The sequence below is a fragment of the Homalodisca vitripennis genome, chromosome 3 (genome assembly GCF_021130785.1).
Source record: "Homalodisca vitripennis isolate AUS2020 chromosome 3, UT_GWSS_2.1, whole genome shotgun sequence".
NCBI classification, from domain to species: domain Eukaryota; kingdom Metazoa; phylum Arthropoda; class Insecta; order Hemiptera; family Cicadellidae; genus Homalodisca; species Homalodisca vitripennis.
The window spans coordinates 198,580,688-198,607,566 of NC_060209.1; the positions used below are offsets into that span (position 1 = coordinate 198,580,688).

Genomic DNA, 26,879 nt, shown 5'->3' on the forward strand with positions numbered 1-26,879 from the left:
CAGTCAGCTGAAGATTTTTACTTATGTCACTGTGTGCTAAAGGTTATGTTTTTCCTCATTGTCTTGATTATATTGGCTGCAATTTGATTTTTGTGTGAAATAGTTTACATAATTTTCCTTACTGAACAAAAACAATTTTTAATAAAAAAATTGTACAATATTATAAAATCAGTGTTATTAATAATATTTGCGATTTTGCGTAAGATAGCTCATAATTATGATGGAATAAATACATTCATATACTGTTTCTACGTATAATAAAGTGTTAGCCACTATATAGTTTAGCATCTAAAACTTAAAACACTCATACATATGGCTATTTTCAAAGAGTTTACATTTTTATGTAAAACTCAGCATTTTGCGAGAGCAAATTTATAATTATTGTTATATTTATTGTTTTAACCAATATATTAGAAATCCCATACACTAATAGTGTAAGGAAACAAACAAAACTTATATAAATGAATTTTATTTATATTTGTATTTTTAAGCATTGTTTTAAAATAGGATCCAGTAGACCGTCTGTGTGTTCTTTTAAGGACAAAAGTATATATGTGCATTTTGAAAAATCCATTTTGTTGTGGGTGGAAAACTTCCGTGCATGTGGTAGTGTAGTGAAAAAGAGAGTTGGGGCTCGGAGAACTGTCCGAACTCCAGAAAACATTGACCGTGAAGATCGATCGATCTTGCAGTCTCCTAAGCGTTCTGCCCGCAAGCATGCATCCGCCCTTGCATTGTCTAATCGCACTGTGCGTCGTATTCTCCACGAAGAACTCCACTTCCATCCATACAAGATGGTCATCGTTCAAGAACTCACACAACGGGACTGGCAACAACGAGTACAGGCATGTGAAACTTTAATTGCTGACTTGCCTCATGATGCACGAGTTTTGTTTAGTGACGAAGCGCACTTCCACATTTCTGGAGTTGTTAATAAGCAGAATATGCGTTATTGGAGTGGTGCAAACCCTAGGGTAGTTCATGAGAGGCCTCTACACAGTGAAAAAGTGACTGTTTGGTGTGCAATCAGCAGTGAAGGCATAATTGGGCCTTATTTCTTCGAGGAGGACAATCGTTGTGTTACCATCAATTCCGAGCGGTATGTAAACATGCTCCAACAATTTCTTGCACCACAATTGCAACAGAATAATTTTGGAGTAGTGTGGTTTCAGCAGGATGGTGCCACAGCCCATACTGCTCGACATTCGATGGCTGTTTTGAGGGAAATGTTCCCCGGGCGATTAATCTCCCGGTATGGTGACATTCCATGGCCTGCGCGCTCGCCGGATTTAACTCCGTGTGATTACTTTTTATGGGGATACCTCAAGAGTTAAGTGTTTAAACATCAACCCAGAACCCGACAAGACTTGAAGGATGCAATTCGCGTTGAAGTTGCCCGCATTCCACAACAAATGCTTCGCAGAGTTAAGCAGAACTTCAGAACCAGACTAGATCAGTGTGTTGACAATGAGGGACATCACTTGAATGATGTATTGTTTAAAACAAAGTAAGCATTAACTTCCATCTGTACCCTTTTGATGCCACAATAAAGTTATCGTTTTTTTTTAATTTACCTTCAAAGTTAGGGATACTTCCCTGCCCCACCCTGTATAAGTTGTTCTTGTCCATAAACCGTTAACCGTTATATTTTAATTATTTAAACGTTATTTAAAAGTTTTCATCTGTATTACTTTACTTTTATAAAATCCGTTGATAATAACTGTTACTGTAAACAAATCAAATTAAAACAAATGTACCTAAAGAGTGCATTAAGACTAAAAGAACTATAACAAATTCAATATTTTGTCTTACCAAAAGATTTTAAAATGTTCTAAGTAAAGAGATATGAAGCGGGTTTTGCACCTCACGTGACGGACCAGCAAAGAAGTGCTTCTTTCATTTTCCAAGAAACTCTCTAAGGTAAGAGTATTTTTTATAATTACTTGTTTAGTTATGTTTGGTAGTTTAAATAAAATATTTGTATATGCTGCAAAAATCTAGTTTTTTTGTAAAGGTTTTGTAATATACAAAGGTTGCTTAAAACATTTCATTTCAAAAATGAGTTTCATTACTACTTTCCTCAATATTTTATTTAACGCTAATTTAAATGCGTGCGACTCTTCTTTAACTTGCAACAGTAAAATTTTTACGAAAAAAAAAAACATTTTGTGGGGTAATAATTAACTAACCAATGTATTTAAATAGCATATGTATAATTTGCATCACGAGATAAAACGAGAATTTAGGTTGACACGGAGGTATAATACGTATGAAAGTTCTCTCTGCACAAGGATTTATACGTTTCTTCCCAATTGGGGTTTGGTAACTCTGTTGAACATTTATTCATCCAATCAGAACGAAGCTCCCAATCATGGCTGTCGTCTGTTACTTTGTCGGGGTTTCGTGCTGTTTTGCTTGAAGTTGAATTATCTTATCTCTAAGAAAAAGATATCTGCTCAAGGATTTCCAGTGTAATTTTCTCTTCGTAACTACTGTCTTATTCTGAGTAATGTGCAACTATTTTAAAGTGCTATCAGTTATATTTAATGAAGTATTAACCTCAAGAATCTGTGAATAAAATCTTGGGTAGATAATTAGATTTAAAAATTGTAACTATTTTGTAGTTTTTATGTCCAAGAAGGTTTATAAATAACAACAAGTTTCATCGCGGTTGGTAAGTATAGTGAAAATTTAATTTGCTATTTTGCTCATTGACCATCTGTTAGTTCAAATTAATTGTGTACCAACTGAAATTACAAAATTTATATAATAAAATAACCAAAGAACATTGTAGTTAGCACTTCATCAATCAGCATCAAATGTAGTGACTCAACTTGTATAGGAAAGTGGCAAATATGTTACCCAATACTCATCATTTTTGTTGATTTTTTTAATAGGCCTATAAATGCTTAGGAAGTCAATAAGATGATATGAGAAAACAAAATACGGAAAGCCAGAACAAGCCAATACTAATGCACCTGTCATAGGGTGACACATGAAAAGCAATCCTCAAGGAATTCTAGCCTAAGTTATCAGTAACGGATCTGAATTCTGTAGGGTTACGTAACAGTGATCCCCAGACTCTGGGGTGTTGAAAAGTAGAAATAGCCTAAAAATGACAGACTAGGCTACCCTTATTCAAAAATAAACTGGGTAGGGTACGATAAGTGGACCGGTTTTTATATCGAAGAATGTAATCATCGATACCTAATATTCGCATCTCAAATCCTAGACTATCAATCGATATAAAAGTATCTGTAGTCCGCAACAACAAAAATATGTATTAAATTAAAATGTGAATTTAATATTAACAGTGATCAAACAAATTATTATAACCAAAATTAGGAAAGCTGAAGACGACCCAGAATTCTTTCCCACAAATTTCACATAATGGGTTTTTTGGTACGAGTCCTACATGTTGAAGCCACGAAAAACATGTCTTATCATCTTTTAAAGCAATGTTGTGTAGTTTTCTAAAATTGACTGCCATTCTTAATAATCAAATGTTACTTATGTAAAATTGAAATATTACCTTACGTGTATTATTTGAAAGTGTTTACAGCTGTTGATATAGATTATTTAAGTTAATTGTTCAAAATAATTAATTAGTATCGATTGATTATATCAATGGTTATGATTGAGTAATATCGTTTGCCAATTTCAATATAAAAAACCGGGTCCGCTTATCGTACCCTACCCAATAACCCAATAAACTGTATAGATCCCCAGTCTCTGGGGTGTTGAAAATTTGAAATAACCTAAAAATGGTAGACTAGGCTACCCTTATTAAAAAATAAACTGTATAAATTGAAGCAAATCAATTCTCTATCTGTATTTACTATTTGTATTACACGATATTAAAATCTAAAAACATATCTTTGATGGTAATGTACAAAATACAACTCGGATCACATGAGCTTCTCAGCCCCTAGCTTGAAGTTGAACGACAGAAGTTGTACTGAATGTAGACAATGAATATCTTATCACTGCCTGCAAATTTAAGTTTTTAGCCAAGTTGGCTATTCCTTCACTTAATATGAAACAATACGTTCAAGTTATTACAAACCAAACATAGAAATAGTTTTAAATCACCTAGACCTAATAGAAATGGTAAATGAAGAACACATATTTTGTGCATTACTTTTTATTTTATCTGTTTATTTCATCTTTGTGATACTTACAATTGTCTGAAATATAGTTTAAGAGGTTCACTTTGTATTTAAAATATTCCAATCCCTCAGAATACAGGTTCACTTCTGGCCGGTTATTACCTTCCAGTTGAACCTACACCGTGAATAGGAAAAAACCTAAATGTCACTTAAATCTAGATAATCTTATCAACCTGTTGAGTCCTGGATTGTTGCAGTACAGGTACCCCTGTTGACCTCCCAGGGTTTTCCTGGCATTTGGTTATTATTGTGTATTACTGATATTTTTAAGTCTCGGAATATAGTATACCTACCTATAAGGTTTATTTAAGTTATTATTTAATTGTTGTTATTGATGTTTCTGCATTTATATGTAAGTTACATAATTTTATAAAATATAAAATACTGGTTCATTGAGATAGCCTATATCAAAGCTGAAGTCTGCATCCCGAACTACCTCATTAAAAGTTAAATAATCACATTTTTCACACCTAAAAATATCCATTTCACTTTCTTTGTCACTATCAGATAAGTAACTCAGTAAACTTATGACACAATAATTCATTGATATCTTTATCGAATAACTCATGCTTATGCGAAGCCATATTTGTGTTTACAAACAACAGCTGCCGGCTGGAACACCTCAAAGTTTGGAGTAAAAAGAGGCTGCCAAGTAGGATATCGTAGTGCAAAAAAATAGACCTCAAGAGAAAGCCAGTATTCTGCTGTGAATCCCAGTATAATGTCATTTAATTTGGATAGGTATATCTAAGGAAACACGAAATTAAAAGGCCTGCGCCGACAGGCCACGACCACACACTAACCTCTGCCACAACTGTGCGGCAGCTGGATCCAACAATTTAATGTATACCGTATATCTAGGGGCGGTACATCACTAACCGCAAATGTTGAGATAGTGAGGTGGAAGGTTGGATCAATAGGTGTAGCCTTCTGCAGAGGATGACTGTTAGGAGTGGATTGAGCTCCCTCATTTAAAAAGCTTTTGCTAGCCTGTACAAAAGGGAGGCTGGCCCTTACCTGCTTTGACAGGAGGCTGAAAGAGAGCTGGCCTCATCTTCCAAGGTGACTTGTCTGATATTCGTTACCCACCATCTCTGCTCATGGATCTCGAAAGTAGGCTGCACCTACCACCAATGTTACTATTTCTGAATCATCTTATCTCTCTGGAAGCTAGTAGTAATGTGTTTCTTGGATTTTATTTCTAATGGGAGAGCCTGGTAAATAATCAGTCCTATTTAAGTGTTTTGGAAAAGGCTGCAAAACAGGCCAAATAGTGCTAGGATTTTTAGGAATTTTAGATAAGTTGTGTACTTTTTTTCAGTGACTAAGTTTTATAGAGCTAATGGAAAATAAACCATTGAGTGTTAGATTTGTCTTTAGAATATTTACTTTCTGATCTGCTGAAATTTTCATGGTTTATTTTGTTCCCAGAAAATGGCTGAGCCACAAGCCAAACCTGTCAGTGAGCAGGACCTGAAAGACCTGAAGGAGCGGATGAAGATGATCTCTGCCGCAGATCCAACACAGTACCACAACGAGTTCTCTCTCAAGAGGTACTTAAGGGCGTTCAAAACCACTGATGCTGCTTTTCAGGTGCGGTTCATTCACAGTATTTAATTAATGTTGTGGTTCTTCTGTGGCTACAGTATAATAAGCGGCCACCAACACAGTCGAATCATGGTTATCGATTATAAATATTGATACTATTGAATACAAGATTGGGCTATAGATATTCATAATTAATCCATTGTCAGCTCATAATCCAGTTTTTATTTCATTTATGTATTGAGTAGGCTAGTAACACCGGCAAGAACAATAGTGATGAATGTATTTTTAAACATTGAACAATGTTTTAAATGGTTACAAGATAATGACCTTTAGATCCGAAGTGTCCAGTTTGTAGTAAGTAGTTGAAAATTAGAATTCAAGGTGGAAATCAAATAGTGCTCCACTACAAGAAAAGTCAAAACAAATACAAAGTATCAAAAAACAGACTTAAGAAGACTTTTTTGAACATTCTAAATTTTTATTATGAATATATTTAAAATCATGTACTATTTTCATTGGAATCAAACAAACCTGCAGAAATACTTTCAGATTGACTAAAGTAATCGTAAGTAGGCTACTACGCTGCTCAAACATAGTTTAAATACAGTTTAATTATTTTACATAATTTGAAACAAAAACATTTCTGTTACATATTAAAGTATAGCTTCACTATAATACGATCATAAAGCCCGAAACGTAATTCAGTTTGACATTATTGCTCCATTTTTTTGTTGTTGTAACATTTTGTAAGTATAGATAGCATAGTTTTTTTATTTATCGTTAATAAATTAAGTGTTTTTAAGATTTAAAACCAGAAGAACTATATTGTTATTTAAAATACCTATTACATAATTTGGTCCGACATTTTCTTTTCAGTATTTTTAAATGGTCATTAATATCGATGATTTGTTTGTGTTGGTGATCGCTTATTATACTACAGCCTCTTCTGTCACAGTAGCCTGACAATTGTCATTTTCTGCTTGCACACTGTCTTCCTCGTCTCTCTGATTTTGTAAAGATGTAATCTCAAATGGTTTACATTTATTGTGTGCTTTTAGGCACAGTAAATGTAAAACCAATTGGAGTTTTTTTTATCTAATCAGCAAAGTAGTATGTGAAAATGTATGGTTAAAAGTTAATTATCCTGTGACTTTGTTTTCACTAAAAATAACAGTCATGTCTCAGTTTGCATGAGCAGGTTGCTATTAACCCCCTGAATGTCCATTGTCAATGTATTTTACGTTGGATGATAAACAATTAGTTCTCCTTTTTTATTGCACTCTGTTGGCCACCTTTAAGTTGCATTAAAACTTCTTACAGTGTTAGTAAAGTAAAAGTTGTATCGTTCAGCTATTTGTTTTGGGTTTGAAATAACTGTTATTATTATTTTAAAACTAGTTTATAATATTGTTCCTTAATTTTATTTTGATAACTAATTTTATCATTTCAGAATTCATTTATATCAAATCAATCAAATCAAATCAAATCAAAAAAATCTTTATTCATCAGATATATACACTAAGTATACAATTGAATAGTGTCCAAAGACACATCTCTGTCAGACACAAAGTCTGTACATCTTAAAACTACTAATACAAGTACATCTAAATCTACGAGGAGGTGGAAAAGTACTCCTCAAGAGAATAAAATGCCTTGTTTATCAAAAATCATTTAACTGTGTTTTTGAATATTCTCAGATTAGTTAAATTTTGTATACTAGTGGGTAGATGTTTAAAAAATTTCAGCCCCATGTATGATGGTTTTTTTCTCATAATACTTTAAATTGTGATGAGTTGTTACAATGTATTTTTTATTTCTGGTGTTGTATGGATGAGGTTCAAGATTTAATTCATTACTTATTTGATTATTTTTTGCAATTAGAATCGTGTCAAAAATATATTGGCCATATATTGTTAGAATTTGTAATTCTTTAATTTCTCCTTTACTGTTTCATTGTAATCTAGTCTCAATATAATTCTAATTGCCCTTTTTTGTAGTTTAAGAATTTTATCCATATTTGTTTTTGTCGTTGCACCAAAGAGACATATTCCAAAAGATAAATGAGAGTGGAAATTTGCAAAATATATATTTCTTAGTGTTTTTTGGTTACAAAAAAACGACATCCTAAAAAGAGAAAATATCCCGAGCTTAATTTTGGTAATATTTTATCCACATGTTTGTCCCAGCTTAAATGTTGATCTATTGTTAAGCCAAGAAATTTTGTGCTTTTTTTTACTCTCAATTTCTTCTGAGTTGTACGTAATTAATGGTTCGGATATCTGTTTGTTGTTGTGTGTTTTAAATCTTACAAAGTTAGTTTTTTGAGCATTTAACATTAAGTTGTGCTGCTTAAAGAAAGTTCCAATATTTTCTAATTCAATGAAACTTATTATCTCAACCTGTTCAACAGTATTGGCTGCTACTTTAAGATTTGAGTTGTCTGCATAAAGACACAGATTATTTTGGGGCGCACGTGTGAGTGCGCTCTCTACATCATTTATATAGCATAGGAACAGAAGAGGGCCCAAAATCAATCCCTGAGGGACACCATATCTAATCATTTCAGTTTCTGAAGAAACCTTTAAGACTCTATTTTCATGCGTTCTATGGGTAATTTCTACAAATTGCATCTATTGTAAATGCACAATTGAAACCACTTAATTGCATTTATTTGTATTCCTAATGATTGTAATTTAGTTATCAGGTGAGAATGGCTTACACTATCGAATGCCTTAGATAGGTCTATAAAGATTCCTGCTGTATATTCACCTTTGTCTACTGATTCGATTATAGACTCAACAAAAGATACAGCAGCGGTTATTACTGATTTTTGTGGTCTAAAACCGTGCTGAATATTAGTTAGTAATTTAGAATCCTGTAGGTATGTTATTAATGGTTTGTTAATTATTTTCTCATAAATTTTTGAAATTATCGGAAGAAGGGAAATTGGGCGATAGTTTGACACAGTTTATGGACAGTTTTTCTTATGGATTGGTATGATTTTTTATCTTTTAAGCTGATTTGGGAAAATCCCTGAAACAAATAATGAATTTATTAAGTGGCTTAAAATTTGGATTAAATAGGCCTACTGTTTGGTATTTTTGATCACTTTTATAGGGATTTCATCATATCCGGCAGAGTTTTTGTTCTTTATTGAGTTTATGGTTTTTTCCACCTCCTCTGCATCAACAAATTTAAAGTTAAAACCTTTTCTAATACATTGTGCTTGTTCCTTTTTGCTAACTTCTGTATTTTGACAATTAAATTCACCGATCTCCTGAACTACATGTACAAAGTATTTATTAAATACATTAGATACAGTTTTAGGACTATACCCACTTTTATTTCCCTCTTGCAAGGAGATGTTTTTAATTTCATTCTGATTTTTTTGCCCAATTTCAGAGTTAATAAGTGCCCACACGTTTTTTGTATATTTGTAGATTTTTCTATTTTATTTTCAAAATAATCAGTTTTAGCTTGTTAATTTTATTTTATACTCACATTTTCTTTGTTTCAAGTCTTTATTTAAAAGAGCATTTGTCTTTCCTCTAGTTTTTTTAGCCAATTGTATTAGTTCTTATTTGTCATTTTTAAGATCTTCTGAAATCCAATTTTGTTTACAAATTTTTTCAGTAACTAAGGTTTTAGGAAAAGAAATATCAAAATAATATTGTAAAGTATTTTGAAACTCGTCATATTTTTTTCAACAGAGGCCATGTAAACGTTCTCCCAAGCTTCATTTTTTAGGAGCCTATTAAATTCACTCATGTTTTGGGCTGAAAACTTGCGTATTTCGCGCTTTATAGGTAATTTTTTTTTCGACTTTTATCTTTGGATTGTGAATATGCAGCAATTGTCCGTCATGATCTGAAAGACAGGTTATTACCCCCTCTACAGTTAGTAAGGAATCATGACAGTTTTTTACTATGAAATTATCAATTGCTGATGCAGAATTTTCTGTTACTCTTGTCGGAAAATTGATAAGATACCTTATGTTGTGACTTTTTAATATATTTTTGAATAATTTGAGTTCATGGTCATTTTTTAAAACATTTATGTTAACGTCTCCGCCTATAACTATATGATCAAATTGTTTAAAATAATAGTCAACTAATATGCTTAACCTATCTAAAAATACTACACAGTCTGACCTAGGCGATCTATATACCTCAATAGCCAACATTTTAAAGGAACCAACTCTATAGCTACAAGCTCTAAACTCAAACTGTTTTTCTTACAGTAATCTGTCTGACAAAGATTTAGGTACTTCCACCCGCTTCCAATTTAAACCCTCCTGGCATAGCATCATGACTCCTCCTTTAGCAGTGTTCTCTCTACAGTAAAAACTGTTAATTTTGTACCCTTGTATATTAAGTCTATTCACTTCATTATTTTTCATATCATGTTCGGTTAATATTACAATCTGAGGATTTAATTAATCTAAGATGACTAGTAATTGTTCAATTCTTGAAGCTAGATGTTGTATATTTTGGTGGAAGATTGTTATTAAATGTTTTACTTTTGCTAACCTGCTGGATGAGTCAGTGATACAATTGAAACGGGAAAGTTTAAAGAAGAAACGGGTGTTGAAGTCAGTGGTTCTGCAAGTTGTGGTGTATTGAGTTGTGTGTTCTTCAGTGTAGTGAACTGTGGTGTGCTGTGTTGTATGTCCTGTTGTTTTATGAGCTGTGTTGTATGTCCTGGTGTGTTATGAGCTGTGGTGTGCTGGGTTTTGTGTCCTGGTGTCTTGTGATCTGTAGTGTGCTGTGTTATATGTCCTGGTGTGTTGTGATCTGTAGTGTGCTGTGTTATATGTCCTGGTGTGTTATGAGCTGTGGTGTGCTGGGTTGTATGTCCTGGTGTGTTATGAGCTGTGGTGTGCTGTGTTGTATGTCCTGGTGTGTTGTGATCTGTAGTGTGCTGTGTTGTGTGTCCTGGTGTGTTGTGAGCTGTAGTGTGCTGGGTTGTGTGTAATTTTCAATATTTACATGACTTTTTTCTATAAGGTAAGCAAAGTCTTTAGATGTTCTGCTGGTCTCTGGTTGAAGAACAGGTGAAGATTCTTGTAGATGGTATTCATCAATAATCTGCTGAAGGCATTTCACAAAGTAATTGAAAGGCACGCCATTGTATAAGGGCCGCTTTGCGTGTTGATAGTAGCAAACTATGTCGACACTTGCTCCTGTAGTTTTTTGAAATTCTGTGAGATTTTTTATGAAGTGATTCGGCCAAATTTGATCTCTTATGCATCCCATTGCTGAGCACATAAGTCGCTTCAGTTTTCTTTTTCTCAATTCTTCAATAAATTGCAAGAAGGCAGCATCATAGTTGAAAATTGTTGGTTTTCCATTAAATTCCGGTTTAGTAATCAAGCTGAACACACTTCCTCCATCCTCGATCTTCTGGTAAGCCAAGTGACTACTAAAGCTGAATTAAAGACAGAAGGGTATTGAGACCCGGCAGCGATGGTCGAGGTTCGGGACCGGTCGGCTACAGTGTTGCCAAGTTGTTCTGTCTGACTCGATCATCCACAGCGTTCACATCAACCGCTTCTAGGTAGGGATGGTTCGCAGCGGAAACATGTGGACACATTTATCGAAGCGATAAATTAATAGCGTTCGTTGTTTTGAGAATTGTTATTTTATAAGTAATTGAGTCAGAAATCAAAACCTTGTAAAGGATTTTTACTGAAACCACGAGTGTATTATTGAAAATATATACATACGCCTAATAATAATAATTTGAATATGGTACATTTTACTGTTATTAATAGTTACCTTCAAAACACCAAGGAGTATAGTGAAAAGAACTAAAATTATATTCGTTAAATAAATGCAAGTCTGCTAAGTTATAATTATTTACTCAGTCTTATCAGCTTCGCAAATCCATTGAAATGACCACTGTGCCGCGGTCAAAAATCAACTTAAAACAAATAAAGATACTGTAGTTTGAACCTGACAAAGCTCGTTTAGGATAGTATGTTTAAACAATAAAAGGTATCCTGTTAAAACCGTTATAGGATAATAATTGTTAATTGTTGAGTCTAAATTTAAATTGCTAGGGTGACCAAAATGCAAAATTTGTGACTAGGGCATCAATCCGACTATGATATGAAATTTCCTTTAGTGTGACTTTTATCGATCAACTTAATGTAATCTAATTACTTGACAAAAAATCTGTAAAAATATTTCGAAACTTGTTATATTTTTAATTTATTACTAAATATTACTAACTTTAAACCACAGATTTGTGATGAAGGATGTATTTTTTAAAAATTTCTTATCATTCAATTTTGGAAATCAATTTGATATATAGAAAACGTGGATTTATTTACAAAATGTAAGATTTAGTGAGTAGATTATTTTTATTTAAGTCTTATGATATTTTCATTCATTTTTCAATAGCGCCCATTATATAATTGGTTAAAACCTCTTTGGAAATTACTTTTATTTCTGAGTACATTAAATACTAAACAGTATGTATACAAAAAGCCAACTGACTTTGCTGCACAGTTTAACCAGGAAATAAGTAGTGCCATTAAAATGCATTTAACAAATTTTATTAGTAACATATAAGGTGTAATATTTACCAATCATTACAAACTATCAATCAATACGGCTTTTTACAGTTCATCGAAGTCCAACACTCTTTCTGCCACCGGAGAGAGATGGAAAATACCACTCACGTTACTGCCGCGTTCTTCCTCTTCATTGTCGCTGCTGTCACTGTTCGAATCCTCTTCACTGGAGCTGTCATTGCCGATGTTTATTACCATCTGCTCAACGGAGTCTTCCATCAACCCTTCATTTTTCCGATCATCTATGATTATATTCTTCGTGTGGTCTACTACCTTCTTCCAACCAGACTCTGTTACACGTTCCAACCCCTCTTTCGTCAACTGTAATATTTCAGTTATGTTAAATTTCCTGTTGCTTCTTGCAACATATTCCTTTACTTGAGCCCAGATTAATTCTATAAGATTGAAGTGACAGTGGTATGGTGGCAGACGAAGTACTCGGTGACCATGTTTCTTCGCAATTTCGTCGACTTCATATTTTGTCTGAGGTTTGTTTCTTTGAATAAGTTCTAACAATTCGGCTTTTAACATCGCCTTTTCATACTGTATGTCATGATTATTTAACCACTCTATTATTCCATCCTTTCTAGAACTGCTGTTAGGTGGTTTATCAACTACTTTTGAGTGGTACTTAGCATTGTCCATTACAATGAGCGAGGGCCTCGTTAGGTTTGGAAGTAAAGCATCTTGAAACCATTTTGAAAATACTTTGTGGTTCATCTCTTCATGATAGTCGTTGGTTTTCTTTGATGTAAAAAGTAATGCACAGTTAGGAATAAATCCAGTAGAGCTGCCAGCATGCAAAAGAATTATCCTCCCCCCTTTTCCAACGGGAACAGGAAACGTACCTTTAACAGAATCATCCGTCCGTCCAAGTTTTTTACAGTGCCCAGAATTTACCCAAGTTTCATCAAGCCAAACTATTTCCTAAAAATTTAAATCTTTTATTTCTCTAAGATCTGTACCTCCAAGCAATGATGTCTCCTCTTTCCATTAATATTTTACGGCTGCCAAATTTCTTGTGTTTGAAACCCAATCTCTTCAATATAATGGCAACAGATGATTTGCTTCCACGAAAAAGATCTGCTTCTGCAAGACTTACTTGTAGCTTCCTTACTGCGGGATACTCTCTTCTTACAAAGAATCCGTAGACATGGCGGCGGATGGCATCTTTTTGAAAGGCGTTCAGCTCCGTAACAGGCTTAAACCTCGAATATTTCTTATCGGGAGTGTTCAGTTTCAAGCCACTCTGTTCACTTTGTATTTTCTCCTTTCCAATTCTCACAACTGTATTTTTTTCCTATCTCCAAAGCCGCAGCAGTTCTTTCGATAACTTTGTCTACTGGAAGTATCGGTCCTTTGTTAATTTTCTCTCGCTGGAAGTAGTCTCTTACTCGACAAACCAACTCCCGGGATTGGCCTCGCAATGGAACGCCTTTTCCTCCAACCTTATTGTAAGGCACACTTATCACGCGAGTGCGGGGCCTACCGCGTTTTTTTATCACTGTTTCAGTGCACTGAGACATGGTACGGAATTAACAGTAATTAAATAATGTCTGTCACAAAAATGTAACACTAGAAAGTACGTGCGTACAAATTTCAAATAAGGTTTAGTCTTGAAAAAGACTGTTTAAACACTTGGCCACGAACAAACAGAAGCGCAATAACACCACACGAAACAACATACATAACCAACAACCAATGACGTAATGAATCACGGTTTGCTACTGCGCATCACCCAGCTGATACCTACCGGATGACAGCTACAACAGAGGAGACGTGACAACGCTGCCTCCGTCGAAAAGGAAAGTGCTCTGCTGTGATTGGTGGAGCGGTAGGGCGAGCCTTCGTGAGGCAGTTCGGCTGTCTTCGGTCGAGCCCGTCCCAATACCCTTCTGTCTTTAATTCAACTTTAATACAGTCCGAAGGTGAGGGTTTACCAAAGGCCTTTCTAAAGTCTACTGCCACACCTGCACTTAAACTTCTCTCATATTCAAGATCGGCAGATATGGTGTGGGCAAACCCAACTCCTTTATCATTTTTATATTTATTTATCATATTTCTCATGTTGGTCTGGATTATTTTTATGGGAGATAAATTATCTTGTTTTTCTGTTACAGAATTTTTGTTAACACTTTTATACAGCAAACTTGTGAAGTTCCCGGCTACCACATATTTTTCCTCTTTTGTTTAGATGTAATCCATGTGTATTAAACAGGTGTCGCGGCAGGAGATGTAATGGAAGGAGTTTTATTCTTGTGTTTTCCTCTGCAATCCTCTCCAACTCTGAGTTAACTTTTGAAATTTTTATATCCAAATGAGATACGTCGTGTCTCATAGGTATAGTTCTTAATATTAGGTTGGTGTGCTGGGTATTTTTTATCAGAGTGAGAACTTCATTCACCAAACATTTCTCGCCAGTAGATTCTATACTATTTGTGCCAGCTATAACCAAAATATGATCATCCTTCCCTAAAATTTTACTCAAATCTTGCACATCCTCCGTAACTTTCTTAAAGTCAGCACCTGGCCTAACATAAGAACAAACATTTACGGTTGCTCTTTGTTCTATGAGATGTCCAATATTACGGGCATGACTGTCAGCCAATATGATTAATTGTGGTCTGTTTATTTTTGAATTAATTATAGGCAGAGATGAATTAGCTTTGCTGCTTTGTATTATATTCTTTTTTTTCTGTTGAAGAACGTTTTTTTGTCCATTAAATGATTCTTCCGACTCTGTAGATTCAAAGTCTGTTAGCAGGTTAAAACGATTCCCCAAAGTGATATTCGTCCTGGAAGGAGGAAAGTCAGACTTATTCTCCGCAATCCTAGGCTGTATATTTTTTATTTCAGATGACATTAAGGATGGGAAGCAGTGAAGACAATTTTGGTTTATATTCATTTGCTTATTCAGTTCTTGTTCGGTTTTCTCAAGATCGTTTTCAAGAATCTTAATGGCTAGACTGAGATCTTTATTTTCAGCTTTATAATTACTTAATTCTTGCTTCAGAATTGTTGTATGAAAATCTTCATTGTTTAATTGAGTTGATACTTCATTTTGGGTTTGTTTTAATTTAGCTGTTAGATTTTGTTCTTCAAGCAAAGACTTTTCTAATGTTAAGCATTTGTCTGTTAGGGCGTTGAGCTGACAAGTTAGATCTAGGTAAGAAGGCGTGTTAACAGCTACATCTTTTTGGTTCTTGATAAAGTGGGGGCTTTGAAAGCTTGTTTGAATCGGTGTGGACTCACATCCCTGATTTGAAACAGGTGTTTTCAAAGAAGGTGTGTTAGTGTTTCTCTGCGTAAGATAGGTGTTTTACTTAAAATCTTGTTAGATTTATTTGCTGTTTTATTTGCGGCGTTTGAGCACTTCCAATCCTTCTCTATCTCTAGTAAGGCTAATCTGTAAGTTACTCTATGCTTCCCTGTCACTGATTCTACAGTATATTTTAATTTATTTTCTTGGTAATGACATATATCGCTTCTGTTAAGATGGGCAGTCTCATTTGTGGCAATAAAATTCACACTATAGTTGACAACAGTTTTAAATGTTTCTTTATCAATTTTTACTAATTTTGCAGGCCAATATGGGAAGCCCCTAACTTTGGCAAAAATAAGATCACCCACCACAAAATCATTATAACTGGGCATTTGTATTACTATATTATTTTATTCTATATATTTTTTGATTATTATTTAAATATGTACAAATTAAGATGGACAGTCACAGGTTAGGGTTACTTTTATTAAAACCAACCAATGTATGAACGTATTCCTAGTGGCTACTCAATTCACCACCAATAGATAAGAACACAATTTTAAAGAAGTGACTTGATAGTGATTGTATTTAACAGTTGTAAACGCAAGGGAACCAAAGGTGTCCAGTTCAAGGTCAAAGGTGAGCTCCTCTGAGATATGATTCAATACAGACAAAGTCACAAAACACAGTTGCCTCATCATGTTTGCACAGGTGTCTCTGGTCGCTCCATCTTATCAGACTGACTCACGTAGTAGTGACAATCATTAACATTAAATTTATAGTATTTTGTTAAAAATGTATTACAGCTACCAAAAACACACAAAACAAATCTAGAAGCCCTCTAGACAGCTTATAATAATGTCTCCTTAAGCATTTATTGCAGTTTATTTCAATTTCACAAGTGTCACTCTATTACCTGGTTCAGGCCTACCTCATGTGAGTAAGATTATTGTCACTGTATATTTGTACTGTTTAGAGTCTTCACTTAAAATCAAATAGGCGGATTGCTAGAAATAGCTTTAATAAACTCCTGCAGTAAAAATTACACAAGATTTTAACTAATTTATACTATTTATGCCTGAAAATGTCAGAGCCTAAATTTTGCACTGCCTACATACTTGAAGCTTAAAAACTGCTATAAATACTTGAATAGTTCCGAATTTTATGCAGGTACTGCAAACGTTAGCTAAGATTTTATATGGATAATTTTGATGCCCGAACCTTTATTTTATGCTTTTGGTTTCGTTATTTATTAATTGCTCAAAAACAATATTTTTGTTTAATTTTAAAACTTACTACGAATTTAAAGACAACATATGCAAAATTTAAACAAGGTTAAATGAGTTTTTAATATTTTTTACATAAACCAGACAGTAATTTGGTAATAAATCTTACTAGAAATATAAATTGATATAACGTTTGTAGTAAAATTTACAAAAACTTACTTATTTATAGTAACACTACCTTCCCATTGTTAGCCTGTTTTAAGCAAATAACACTTTTTTATACTAAAATAATCAAAAGAATATTATAATTTAATATATTTTAATCTTAATGAAAACAAAGAAAAATTCTCAAAACTCTGTTAAAAAATTTTTACAGTAAAAAATTAAATTTTTTTGTAATGGCCTGCAAATGGGCAAACAGATTTATGACATCCATACCTACCTAAACATTAATTGTCATTTTTCCTCTCAGATTTCAGTGGATTGCCCGTTTTCAATATTAGGCACAATGTCTGGGAGAATGTTAAGTAGAAAAATAAAAAGCGCTATGATTTGCCAATACTGTGAACCAAAAGTGTTTTCATAGATTAGATAATAATTAGATAGATTTTATAATTACAGAGGTGTTTAAAAAAACTATTCTTATGAAGTGACAATTGCTCTGCATCCTTTCATTTAGTTTGTGGCAATTGGATACATATAATACATTTAGAACAATATATTTTTATACAGTTAGCAATGAAAGGATTAATGTATTAAAATTTTAGATAATGTGATTATGTGTTTTTTTGCAGCAAATCCTGAAAACAAACAAGTGGAGAGTTGAGTACGGTGTTGCTGAACTGGATGAGAAACATCCGATTGTTAAGAAACACTTTGAGGCAAAGAAAGCGCGAGTTCTGAAACACAGAGACATGCAAGGCAGACCTGTCATCTACATCCCGGCCAAGCATCACAACGCAAACGATCGTGACATCGATGAGCTCACAAAGTTCATCGTTTATTGTTTAGTAAGTTCACAGCAGACATATGTATTAAAATATGCTAGGACTTGTTGCTATCTTTTGAAGGACAAAAATTCTTTGGGCTTAATCATTGCACCCCAAAAAGATATCCCATGTAAAATGATTGTGCATATAAGCACGGTAAACAGTTCTTCTTCAAAGAGCTCAGCAGAAGATCCTCTTGCGATTCATCCTGCTACATTATCAACACAAAGCTTCCATTTAAGATTAGATTACAATGTTAATGCTAAGAACCGTAGGATAATGTACCAATTTCCCGATAACTGATAACCGAGTCTTATGTTTTATCTGTATTCATTCAAGCACAGTTTGTTAAAGTTACACCAGTCATGACTTAGATTAGAAGTACCTTCTCCAAAAAAAGCCAATCTTATCACTATTTCAATTTGAAAACAAAAATATTTAATTTAGGCCACAAGTCGGTTTTAACTGTAGAAAAAGTTCCATTCATACAGGCTGACTCTACGTATGAGGTTAATTATAGCATCAAGGTTTGATGCACCAGCTGTATAAACAGTTTAACAGACCACCTGTCTGGGTGTACTGATGTTATAATGTTACCACGCTAAATATCCCTCTCTCGTATAAATTAAGTAGCACCAAAGTGCTTGTAGCGAGACCTATTTATCGAGCAATTCATACAAAAAATGTAGCAGTTCGGTTTTTAGTAAATAAACAAGTTGTTGCTTAAAACAAAATTATTTGTTATAAACTTTTTAAAGCTTTAGAAACATGCCTTTCAAATTAATACCAAATAATGTACCAAGATACATTTTAAATGGTTTTTTCAAGATGACAATAAATTATGCTATTAGTAATAAAAACGAAAAGTAAAATTATTTTAATGCAAAGTATTTAAAACACTGATTTACGTAGAAACTATATCAACTAAAAAATATTTATACAATTCTGTTTATTATTTCAACTCACCATGTTCGCAACAATACTAATATACAACAACAAATAACCAGATTCATCAAACTGACTGTCCACTGCACTGTCTATAGTGCCTGTAGTTACAAATCCTTTAATTTTGGATTTAACTTGTTCATTTATATTTCTGTTACTTTTACTTTGAACAAACTTAATGATAAATTGTTGTATTCAGTACTGTAATGATTGAGGTTTAACTTATTCCAGGAAGAAGCTTGCAAGAAATGTTTTGAAGAAGTGATAGACAATCTGTGTATAGTATTTGACCTGAATGACTTCGGCCTGAGCTGTATGGACTACCAAGTGGTGAAGAACTTGATCTGGTTGCTGAGTCGTCACTACCCAGAGAGGCTGGGTGTGTGTCTGATCATCAACTCCCCTGCACTCTTCACCGGCTGTTGGGCCGTCATCAAGGGCTGGTAAGTTTCAGGAACTTATCTGTGTATAGTATTTGAGCTGACATCATAGGCCTGAGCTGTATGGACTACCAAGTGGTGAAGAACTTGATCTGGCTGCTGAGTCGTCACTACCCGGAGAGGCTGGGTGTGTGTCTGATTATCAACTCCCCTGCACTCTTCACCGGCTGTTGGGCCGTCATCAAGGGCTGGTAAGTTTCAGGAACTTGATGGGTCAATTTGTGTGTAGTATTTGACCTGAACGACTTCGGCCTGAGCAGTATGGGCTACCAGGTGGTGATGTACTTGATCTTGCTGCTGAGTAGTCACTATCCAGGTAAATGTTTTTTAAGAGGTTTACATAAACTTGTAGCCGATGTAAGTTTTCTTTTCTTTACAATAATAATAACTATAAAAAAAAAAAACTTGCTGTGGTGGGAAAGGTTATGAATTCAATGCAAACATTCCATGTGAATGTCGAGTTCCGCTCAAATTCATCTTCCACTTTGAACAGTCTCTGGAATCCAAATCGCAGATCAGATTTTGGGAGTCCATGTCCATTTGAAGATATCAAAATAAAAGTTAGTGACAAAAAGAGTCAAAATTAACTCCTTGTATCATTTTGACATCAGAGACAACTGACTATAGAATGACGTGTAATCTAGCTCAAGAGTTGTTCCCATCGTATCATCAGATGCAACCCTTGATAGCTGTGATAATGAGAACACATGTCTATTTGGAGCTTCTTTGTCTCCAATTCTTTTTTTGATCACTTCAGACTGATGTGGACTTCAGATTCCAGGAGTCAAGTCTGTGACAGTGTCTGATTTCAGAAGCTCCACAAAGAGGAAGATGAAATTTAGATGAACTCAGCATATCTAAATATTAATAATGCCTTGAGTGTTGTATTCTAAATACAATGTTGTTCAAATAAATTTTAAGAGATTCAATTATTATTTCATTAAAAGTTATAACATGTTATTTTATTAATAATGGCTGATGATATTTTATGACAACAACTCTTGATTGTAATATACCATTAAAACTGTCCAGGCTGGACGAGAACACGGCCGGGAAAGTGACGTTTGTCAGCAGCGAAGAAGATCTCTGCCAGTACCTGATACCTGACATTCTGCCAGATGACATTTAGTCATCACACCGGTGTCATATCTCTCTGCCTCTTGTTTATTTGGGAGATTTTTGGGCCTCATTTATCCTTCATCTCTGGTTCCTGGTGACGACTACTGGATTGCAAATCGAAACAGAGGTCTTTGCAAATAATATCTGTTAATCTAAAATACAAATAATTTGGCTCGGGTTTTATATAATATTATACGATTTTGTGCTGGATTTGCTATGGTGACGAAACCGTTTGCAAGTTTGGTTTTCTAGTGGAAGTACGTAGTGCAATCAGAGCTTGACTCACAATTAATTAAGAATAGGGTTAATCGTTCATAACGTTAATTGGGTTAATAACAAGAACGACACACATGACAAGGTGAAAACTACATTTGAATGTACAGTTCCACCAACTGTCGTGATAATCAATCCTGGAGACACAGGAACAGTTGGGGTTGTGAAAGAAGTGAAAACTTTTGACATAAATATCAAAATTCAGCCTGAGGTATGGTCTATGCACAGGGCATTTCTAAAACCCACTGATAGTGGATTTTTATCTCCTAGGGACAAGATGACCTGGGTTGTCTTGATTTCAGGGTTGTCAGACTAGACTCTCAGGTTCACGATGACAGGGGGTATTATTTTGTCCTTACGACCCTTATTGTATCCGTATAACAATATGCAATAGATGGAGCTTCCTGTAATAGTGAAAAAAAGTTAAAAAGTAAACATTCAACTTAAAATCACACACATTTCAACAGTTCGGACAAAAACACGATAAGTAAATAGTACACAGTACACATACATAGTAGACTTACCACACCAATTTTAGGTTGTGGGTTAGGTCATTCTTCTTCTCCTACTTCCTGGAACAACTGAGTCAACTGAGATGTTATCGATTGCAAATAAGTATTCTTGCATAATGTGTAATGAGGATCAAAACCTTGACTTATTAGAGGAATATGAAATCCAAAGAAATTCTAAAAGAGAATACTCAAATTTGTACAATCATAAAAGAAAAGCTTCAATCCAGCTTCCACTGTATTTTAACCGAATCATCAGTGCTAATAATATCTTATTAGTAACTGATAACATCTTAGTTGATAAGAACCCAGAGGATGTAGGGGAAGAGGTGTTACCTAACCTGCAACCTGCAGTGTCCCCAACCACCAACCATGTGCGGTTAGGTCTATGTATGTGTTCTGTGTACTATGTATTTATAATTTTTCCTCATATTAGGCATATCCGGAAAGTAAGTGTGTTGAGGCTGTTGTGGGCCTTTTTTTTTCTCAACATGTTGGCTGCACTGTCGTGTAGCCTGATTCTTCCCCTCCGCAAAGAGACTGGTATTGAGGTCAGTACGTTGAGAACCGTCGATGAGACAATATGTTTCATCTGTCCATGATGATCAGAGGAAATTCCATGTGGCTGAAATTTTGGAAAAAATTAAACATTTTTCCGTAATGATCACAGATTGACTGTGCATGTACTTTCTGCCATATTTTCACAAATCTCTGATTCTCTGTTACACAAAACCGTCACAAAAACCCTGAGATATTGGAAAATGTACACGAATTGGGTCTCATAACAGTTGACAGACCAACACAAGTTGAATCGAGTGGACTCTGGGCAAGAGTTTTTGAGACGCTAGAAGCTCCGTAGAGATAAATTTATCTGCTTCATCGTTTGGAATTATGCAGTTTTTACCTCATTATAAACCTCAACCGGAGTTTTTCCTTTCCAAATGAGAATAACGGATGAAACCGCATATTTTGCACTTGGCTAGAAATCGGTTGACAATTTTTCACGAAACGTATTGTTGCATTGACAGGTGTCAACATAATGAACTCGAACTGGTCTCATTTCGGAGGGGAGAAATCAGGCTACACAGCAGTGTAGCCAACATGTTGAAAAATGTCCTTCCGCCCATGAGAGCCTCAACACACATACTTTCTGGATATGCCTTGTATTTGTTGAATTTGTGCGTGTTTTTGTGTTTAATGTTTTGTTTTTTGTTATTTTGTCGATTATTACGTTTATAAACCTGAGGTTAAAGTTTTGAATCTTGTGACATCGATATATAAAAATAGTGGGAACTGTGTTATAAGAGGAGATATCATCGTCTCATTTTTCAAATTGTATCGGAGTCCCTCAAAAATGGCTTGTTGGATTCCTAAAGCTCTGGTAGCTTTTCCTGGTTATTTTGGTGGAATCCTTCTAGTTATTTCAAAATTTGGCCTAGCATTCCTAATTTTTATTTTTTTAACCGTCGTTTCCATTGAAGATGTTCATAGTGTAAACAAAATATTGCCACGGCAGTTTGTGTTGTTAGAATTGTTCTTGTGTAATATTACCATTGTTTTATATTGTGATAGTAAGACCACGAGATTTACAAACGCGTTACACTTGCAAGTTAACGTTGCAGTTATACAAGCACTCAGACTGATATATTGCAAAGTTTCTCACCAGAGTAAATCCATTACATTATTATTGTTTGTATTTTAATATAGAAAAAAATGTATTTTTAACTTTAGATTCACAGTTTGTCTTGTAAGTTTATTTATCTGTATTTAAAATATTCACATTAATACGATAACATTGAGTTGACCATAACGATCTTTACTGCAATCAAGATAATCAACCGATTTCTAAGTGTAAGACCATTAACTATACAATAAACGCTAAATTTAGTTTCTGTTTATGACGTAAGTGTTGGTACCCAGAAATCTTGTTAATAAATAAGAGCTCAATAACGTAAACCCTGAATGTGATAATCTGCTAGGGAACACTTCTGTTGACTACTACGTTCTTTACTATACGCTGTTATTCTTTTACGCTATGATGATTGACTACAGTACGTAGACTAAGGTGAAGTTTAACTCCTAGCTGTAGATAATATGATGTTAAATTAATAACTAGTTATGTTTTTGGTCAGAGGTGTAAATTTATATAAGCCTTGCATCCGCTGGATGTGCTCTCACTCGTTTCCGTAGGTGTATCACTTGAGTAGAGAAGTGAAGTGGGTCACGATGGCACCGTTCTAAAATGTGAAGCAAATACTCTTGATCAAGTGCAGCTGTTATCACTTTAGTAACGAAAATTGTGTGATATTTCACTTTGGTCCCAGAAACCACTAAAACAGCAGAAATGTTTTTATTTGTGCTTTGGAAATTACTCTTAACCCTTTGAGTGACGTTTGGTTTGGAAGGGCACCACCAAAGTGAAGCTTTTGTTGTTCATTAGCTGAGAATTGAACACAATCTGATTTTTATGGAAATTAATAGACGAATTTTCGCTATGAAAGAAACTGCTCTTGAGCCACGTTAATTTTGGTGGAGGTAATTAAATTGGTATTAAAAGGGTTAAAAATATGAATTTTTTTGTCAGAACGTATTATTCTGAACACACTTAAGACCAACTGTCATAATAACTTTCTTCCTCTCAAAAAAGAGCTATTTTATTTGTGGCAGTAAATGCTATAAATAGTTAACAGTTATAAATATAAATGGTAGAGGATTATTATGTTAGGTTTCAAAATTATTTAATTTTGTATATTTTTGATTATACTACAACAAGATCTTTTTAATATTTCTAAACTATTTCTATTTCCAAATATTTTTATTTATAACGATTTTTTTTACCTTTTTAGTACCTCTGTATATACAGACGTTTGCTGTAAAACTCAAAACAACAACAAACATAGGTAAAATGCTTTTTTCTCTAAAATAGATACGGTTTAGTGTAAAAGAATAGTTATTGCTCAGTAATTAGTTTATAGTTACTGAGTGTATATCAAGTCTAAGATATAAATGGTTTTGGCTGTTTTTTTATTTTATTCATCCTCATTATAAAATAATAACAGATAAGGATATGAGCTTCTAATCAATGGACCAAAGTGAATTATTTTTAGTGTTTTAGTTTTGCATTTATATATTATTCAAGTATTTGCTTGTGTAAGAATTCTATTAATATATTTCTGTCAGTTTAGTTCTCTTAGATAGGAACATAGTTTAGTAAACGTCTAGTCCATTTATGTACCAAGTACAACTCGTCTATTTGTTTTATTTTGTGAGAGTACAACGTTTCTAGTGGTATTTACTGTTGATTTTTTTAAACCATGTCAATTACTGCAGAGTGTACGATTTTTATAATTTATTACTCAGACCACATATTATAATATATTAATTTTTCAGTTAAGTTATTAACTAATTATGTGTATTCGATAGTACTGCCACGATTATTAGTAACCACTTTTAGACATTTTGTTACAGCAACTATCAGGTTCACCATGGAAAATGTTTATCATAGATCCAAATATTCACACAGAAGCGCAAAGTAGCTTATGTCATGAGTGCTACTGAAATTACGCTGTTGTCAGATTTTGTAGCTTCAATTGATCAATTGGTAAAAATGTGCGTTTGTGTTATCAAAATAACGATTATCGTGAACAAAATTAAAAATCATTCGTACAACAAACATTTAACAGTTGAATAATTTTAATTGAGAGAAATATTATCAAATTTATTAAGGTGCACAAGTAAGGCCAATCGAGATGCAAATAAATAAAAAAAAACCAGTTTGTTGCATTTCTGAAATTGCAAAATACGTCAAATACTTTTTTAGAAATCACAAAAATTTTGGTTGTAGTTTTTGCGACTCACCACTCCGTGAACAGCCACTTCAGAAAGTAGTTCACTACCGTTTTTGCTGTAATATCGTTTAGAAAATTAAAGAAAGTATTTTAAGTAAATTACAGTTATTGATTACAAAAGACAGAAATAATCGCAATATTTACACCAAAATTGAGTTCTTTGTAGACCTATACTGATTTTTCTGAACGGTTAAACTCTACATGACACAACCATGACATCGGTGTTGGCAGAGGAAGGGATTTTTCTCTCGCATTTTCGGTTGGACAATGGAAGAATAATTTTAAGTATTTTATTTTGTAAGGTTTGCTACAGATTTTAATAATTTGTTAAAGAAAAGTTTCTGACCTTGGATTTAGTATTGTACGTATATTGCTTTACGCTTCAAAGTCGAGTGATCAGGAAATGTGCCAAAGACGTACAAGGTGATGTACGTATCGTTGACTACTAGATGTTCCTGAACGATCTTCATCTCTGTAATACGTCACAATAAATTAATTAAAGTACTGAGATGAAGTTAGAGCTGTGAATTACACAGAAAAAATAGGATTTTTCATTAGCAATCTTTTGTAACGCTACCTGATGATCAGTTCCAAGTTATCAGGCCTACCACTACCAAATTCAGCATTAATTCTGTTCACAGATCCTTCTTACTGACTTTGGTCTGAGATTTGGTACACATTGTACCGTGCACTAACTTCAAACTTATGTTGCGTGTTATGAACGATAATATTAAAGCATTTTTACCCGTTAAGGACCAAGAAATTTAACACTTAAATTTGTCTTAAGTTATGCCATTAAATTAAAAATTAACAAGGTCGTATTTTTGTGTTGGGAACTACTAATAATCATAATTTAATTTACAATAATATTAATTTAAATATAGTTAATTTTACCCTACATTTGTTATTACTGAATAAGTACTATATGGTGTGTATGAAATAAAAATTCACTTTCAAAATTATACTCATTAATGAGTAATAAATCACCGAATCAGTTTTATACAAGGAGTATTTAAACAAACCATAATCTGTTCTTGGTAGTAATTTTTCCGTACATTTTCCAAATACATCTTCATAATTGAATCACAATATAAATTTAACATATCAATACAATTACTGTACTTATGACTTGTTGTTAGTTGTACTTTGATGTTTATAGCAAACTCGAGAGATGTATTATTATGAACGGGTAATAACCCGACTCAAAGTTTCAATATGTTACTGTCAAATGTATTGCATTTATTTGACAAGAAATAAAATATAAATAACTTTGTTTTTATTCTGAGTTATTTCCTCTGACCTATTTCTTAGTGCACCACTTGATTTACCACTGCTGTCAACCTTGATATTATAAATTATCCCAGTCACATTTTTTGTAAATTTTGAATAGTTGCAGTTAAAACTTTTGTGCACGTAGTTTAGCTATGGTGGGAAGCTTTGATTCAGTGTGATTGCTGGGTTTAGCTCTAGTTTCACCTTCCTTTTATTGCAGCATCTGGAATCTGGAGTCATGTAAACCTTGAGAAATCCAAAAAAAGTCAGTGACGAAAAAGCTTAAAAAGAACTCTACATCGGATCGTTTCGACGTCAGAGACACCAAGCTACAAAATACGTATATTGTTATCTAGGAGAAGAGATATTCTCATTGGCCCATCAGGTGCAAAATTGAGAAATGATGTAAAGAGTCCATCTGTTCATTTGAGCTTCTACGTTACCAACCTTTTTTTAGATCTCTTCAGACATACGTGGGCTCCAGATTCCAGACGTTGCACTAAGAGGAAGGTGAACTGGAGTTAAACATGCAGCATTATGAAGAAGACAACTTTCTTATTATTACATGTAGTTAAACCTCTTCAAGACGGTCTGGTGGTGGAGAATCTCGTCAATGTACACGCTGCTGGACAAATATGTTACATTTACGCCACATTGCAGGTTCACTTAGATATTCGTAGGACATTTGTGTTATATTCTTTA

General features: G+C 33.9%; 1 protein-coding gene across 2 annotated transcripts; it reads left to right on the forward strand.

The window, feature by feature from the left end:
- The first annotated feature begins 2,363 nt into the window (after positions 1-2,363).
- LOC124358014 (CRAL-TRIO domain-containing protein C3H8.02) lies at positions 2,364-26,184 on the forward strand. 2 transcript variants are annotated; one of them, XM_046810240.1, is made up of 6 exons: positions 2,364-2,674; positions 5,601-5,762; positions 17,577-17,792; positions 18,948-19,020; positions 19,209-19,347; positions 20,189-26,184. In XM_046810240.1, the coding sequence occupies exons 2-6, from the start codon at positions 5,604-5,606 to the stop codon at positions 20,283-20,285; spliced, it is 684 nt and encodes a 227-aa protein (XP_046666196.1). In that variant the 5' UTR covers positions 2,364-2,674; positions 5,601-5,603; the 3' UTR covers positions 20,286-26,184. The 2 variants fall into 2 exon arrangements, with proteins under 2 accessions (XP_046666196.1, XP_046666195.1); XM_046810239.1 differs by lacking the exon at positions 19,209-19,347 and having other exon boundaries at positions 18,948-19,159.
- The last annotated feature ends 695 nt before the right edge of the window (positions 26,185-26,879 follow it).

Excerpts from the sequence above, each read along its gene's own strand:
- LOC124358014 (XM_046810239.1), top strand. The coding sequence starts at position 5,604 with ATGGCTGAGCCACAAGCCAAACCTGTCAGTGAGCAGGACCTGAAAGAC. Across the intron at positions 17,793-18,947 it reads AGTTCATCGTTTATTGTTTA|GAAGAAGCTTGCAAGAAATG; the intron begins GTAAGTTCACAG and ends AACTTATTCCAG. Across the intron at positions 19,160-20,188 it reads TGGGCCGTCATCAAGGGCTG|GCTGGACGAGAACACGGCCG; the intron begins GTAAGTTTCAGG and ends AAAACTGTCCAG.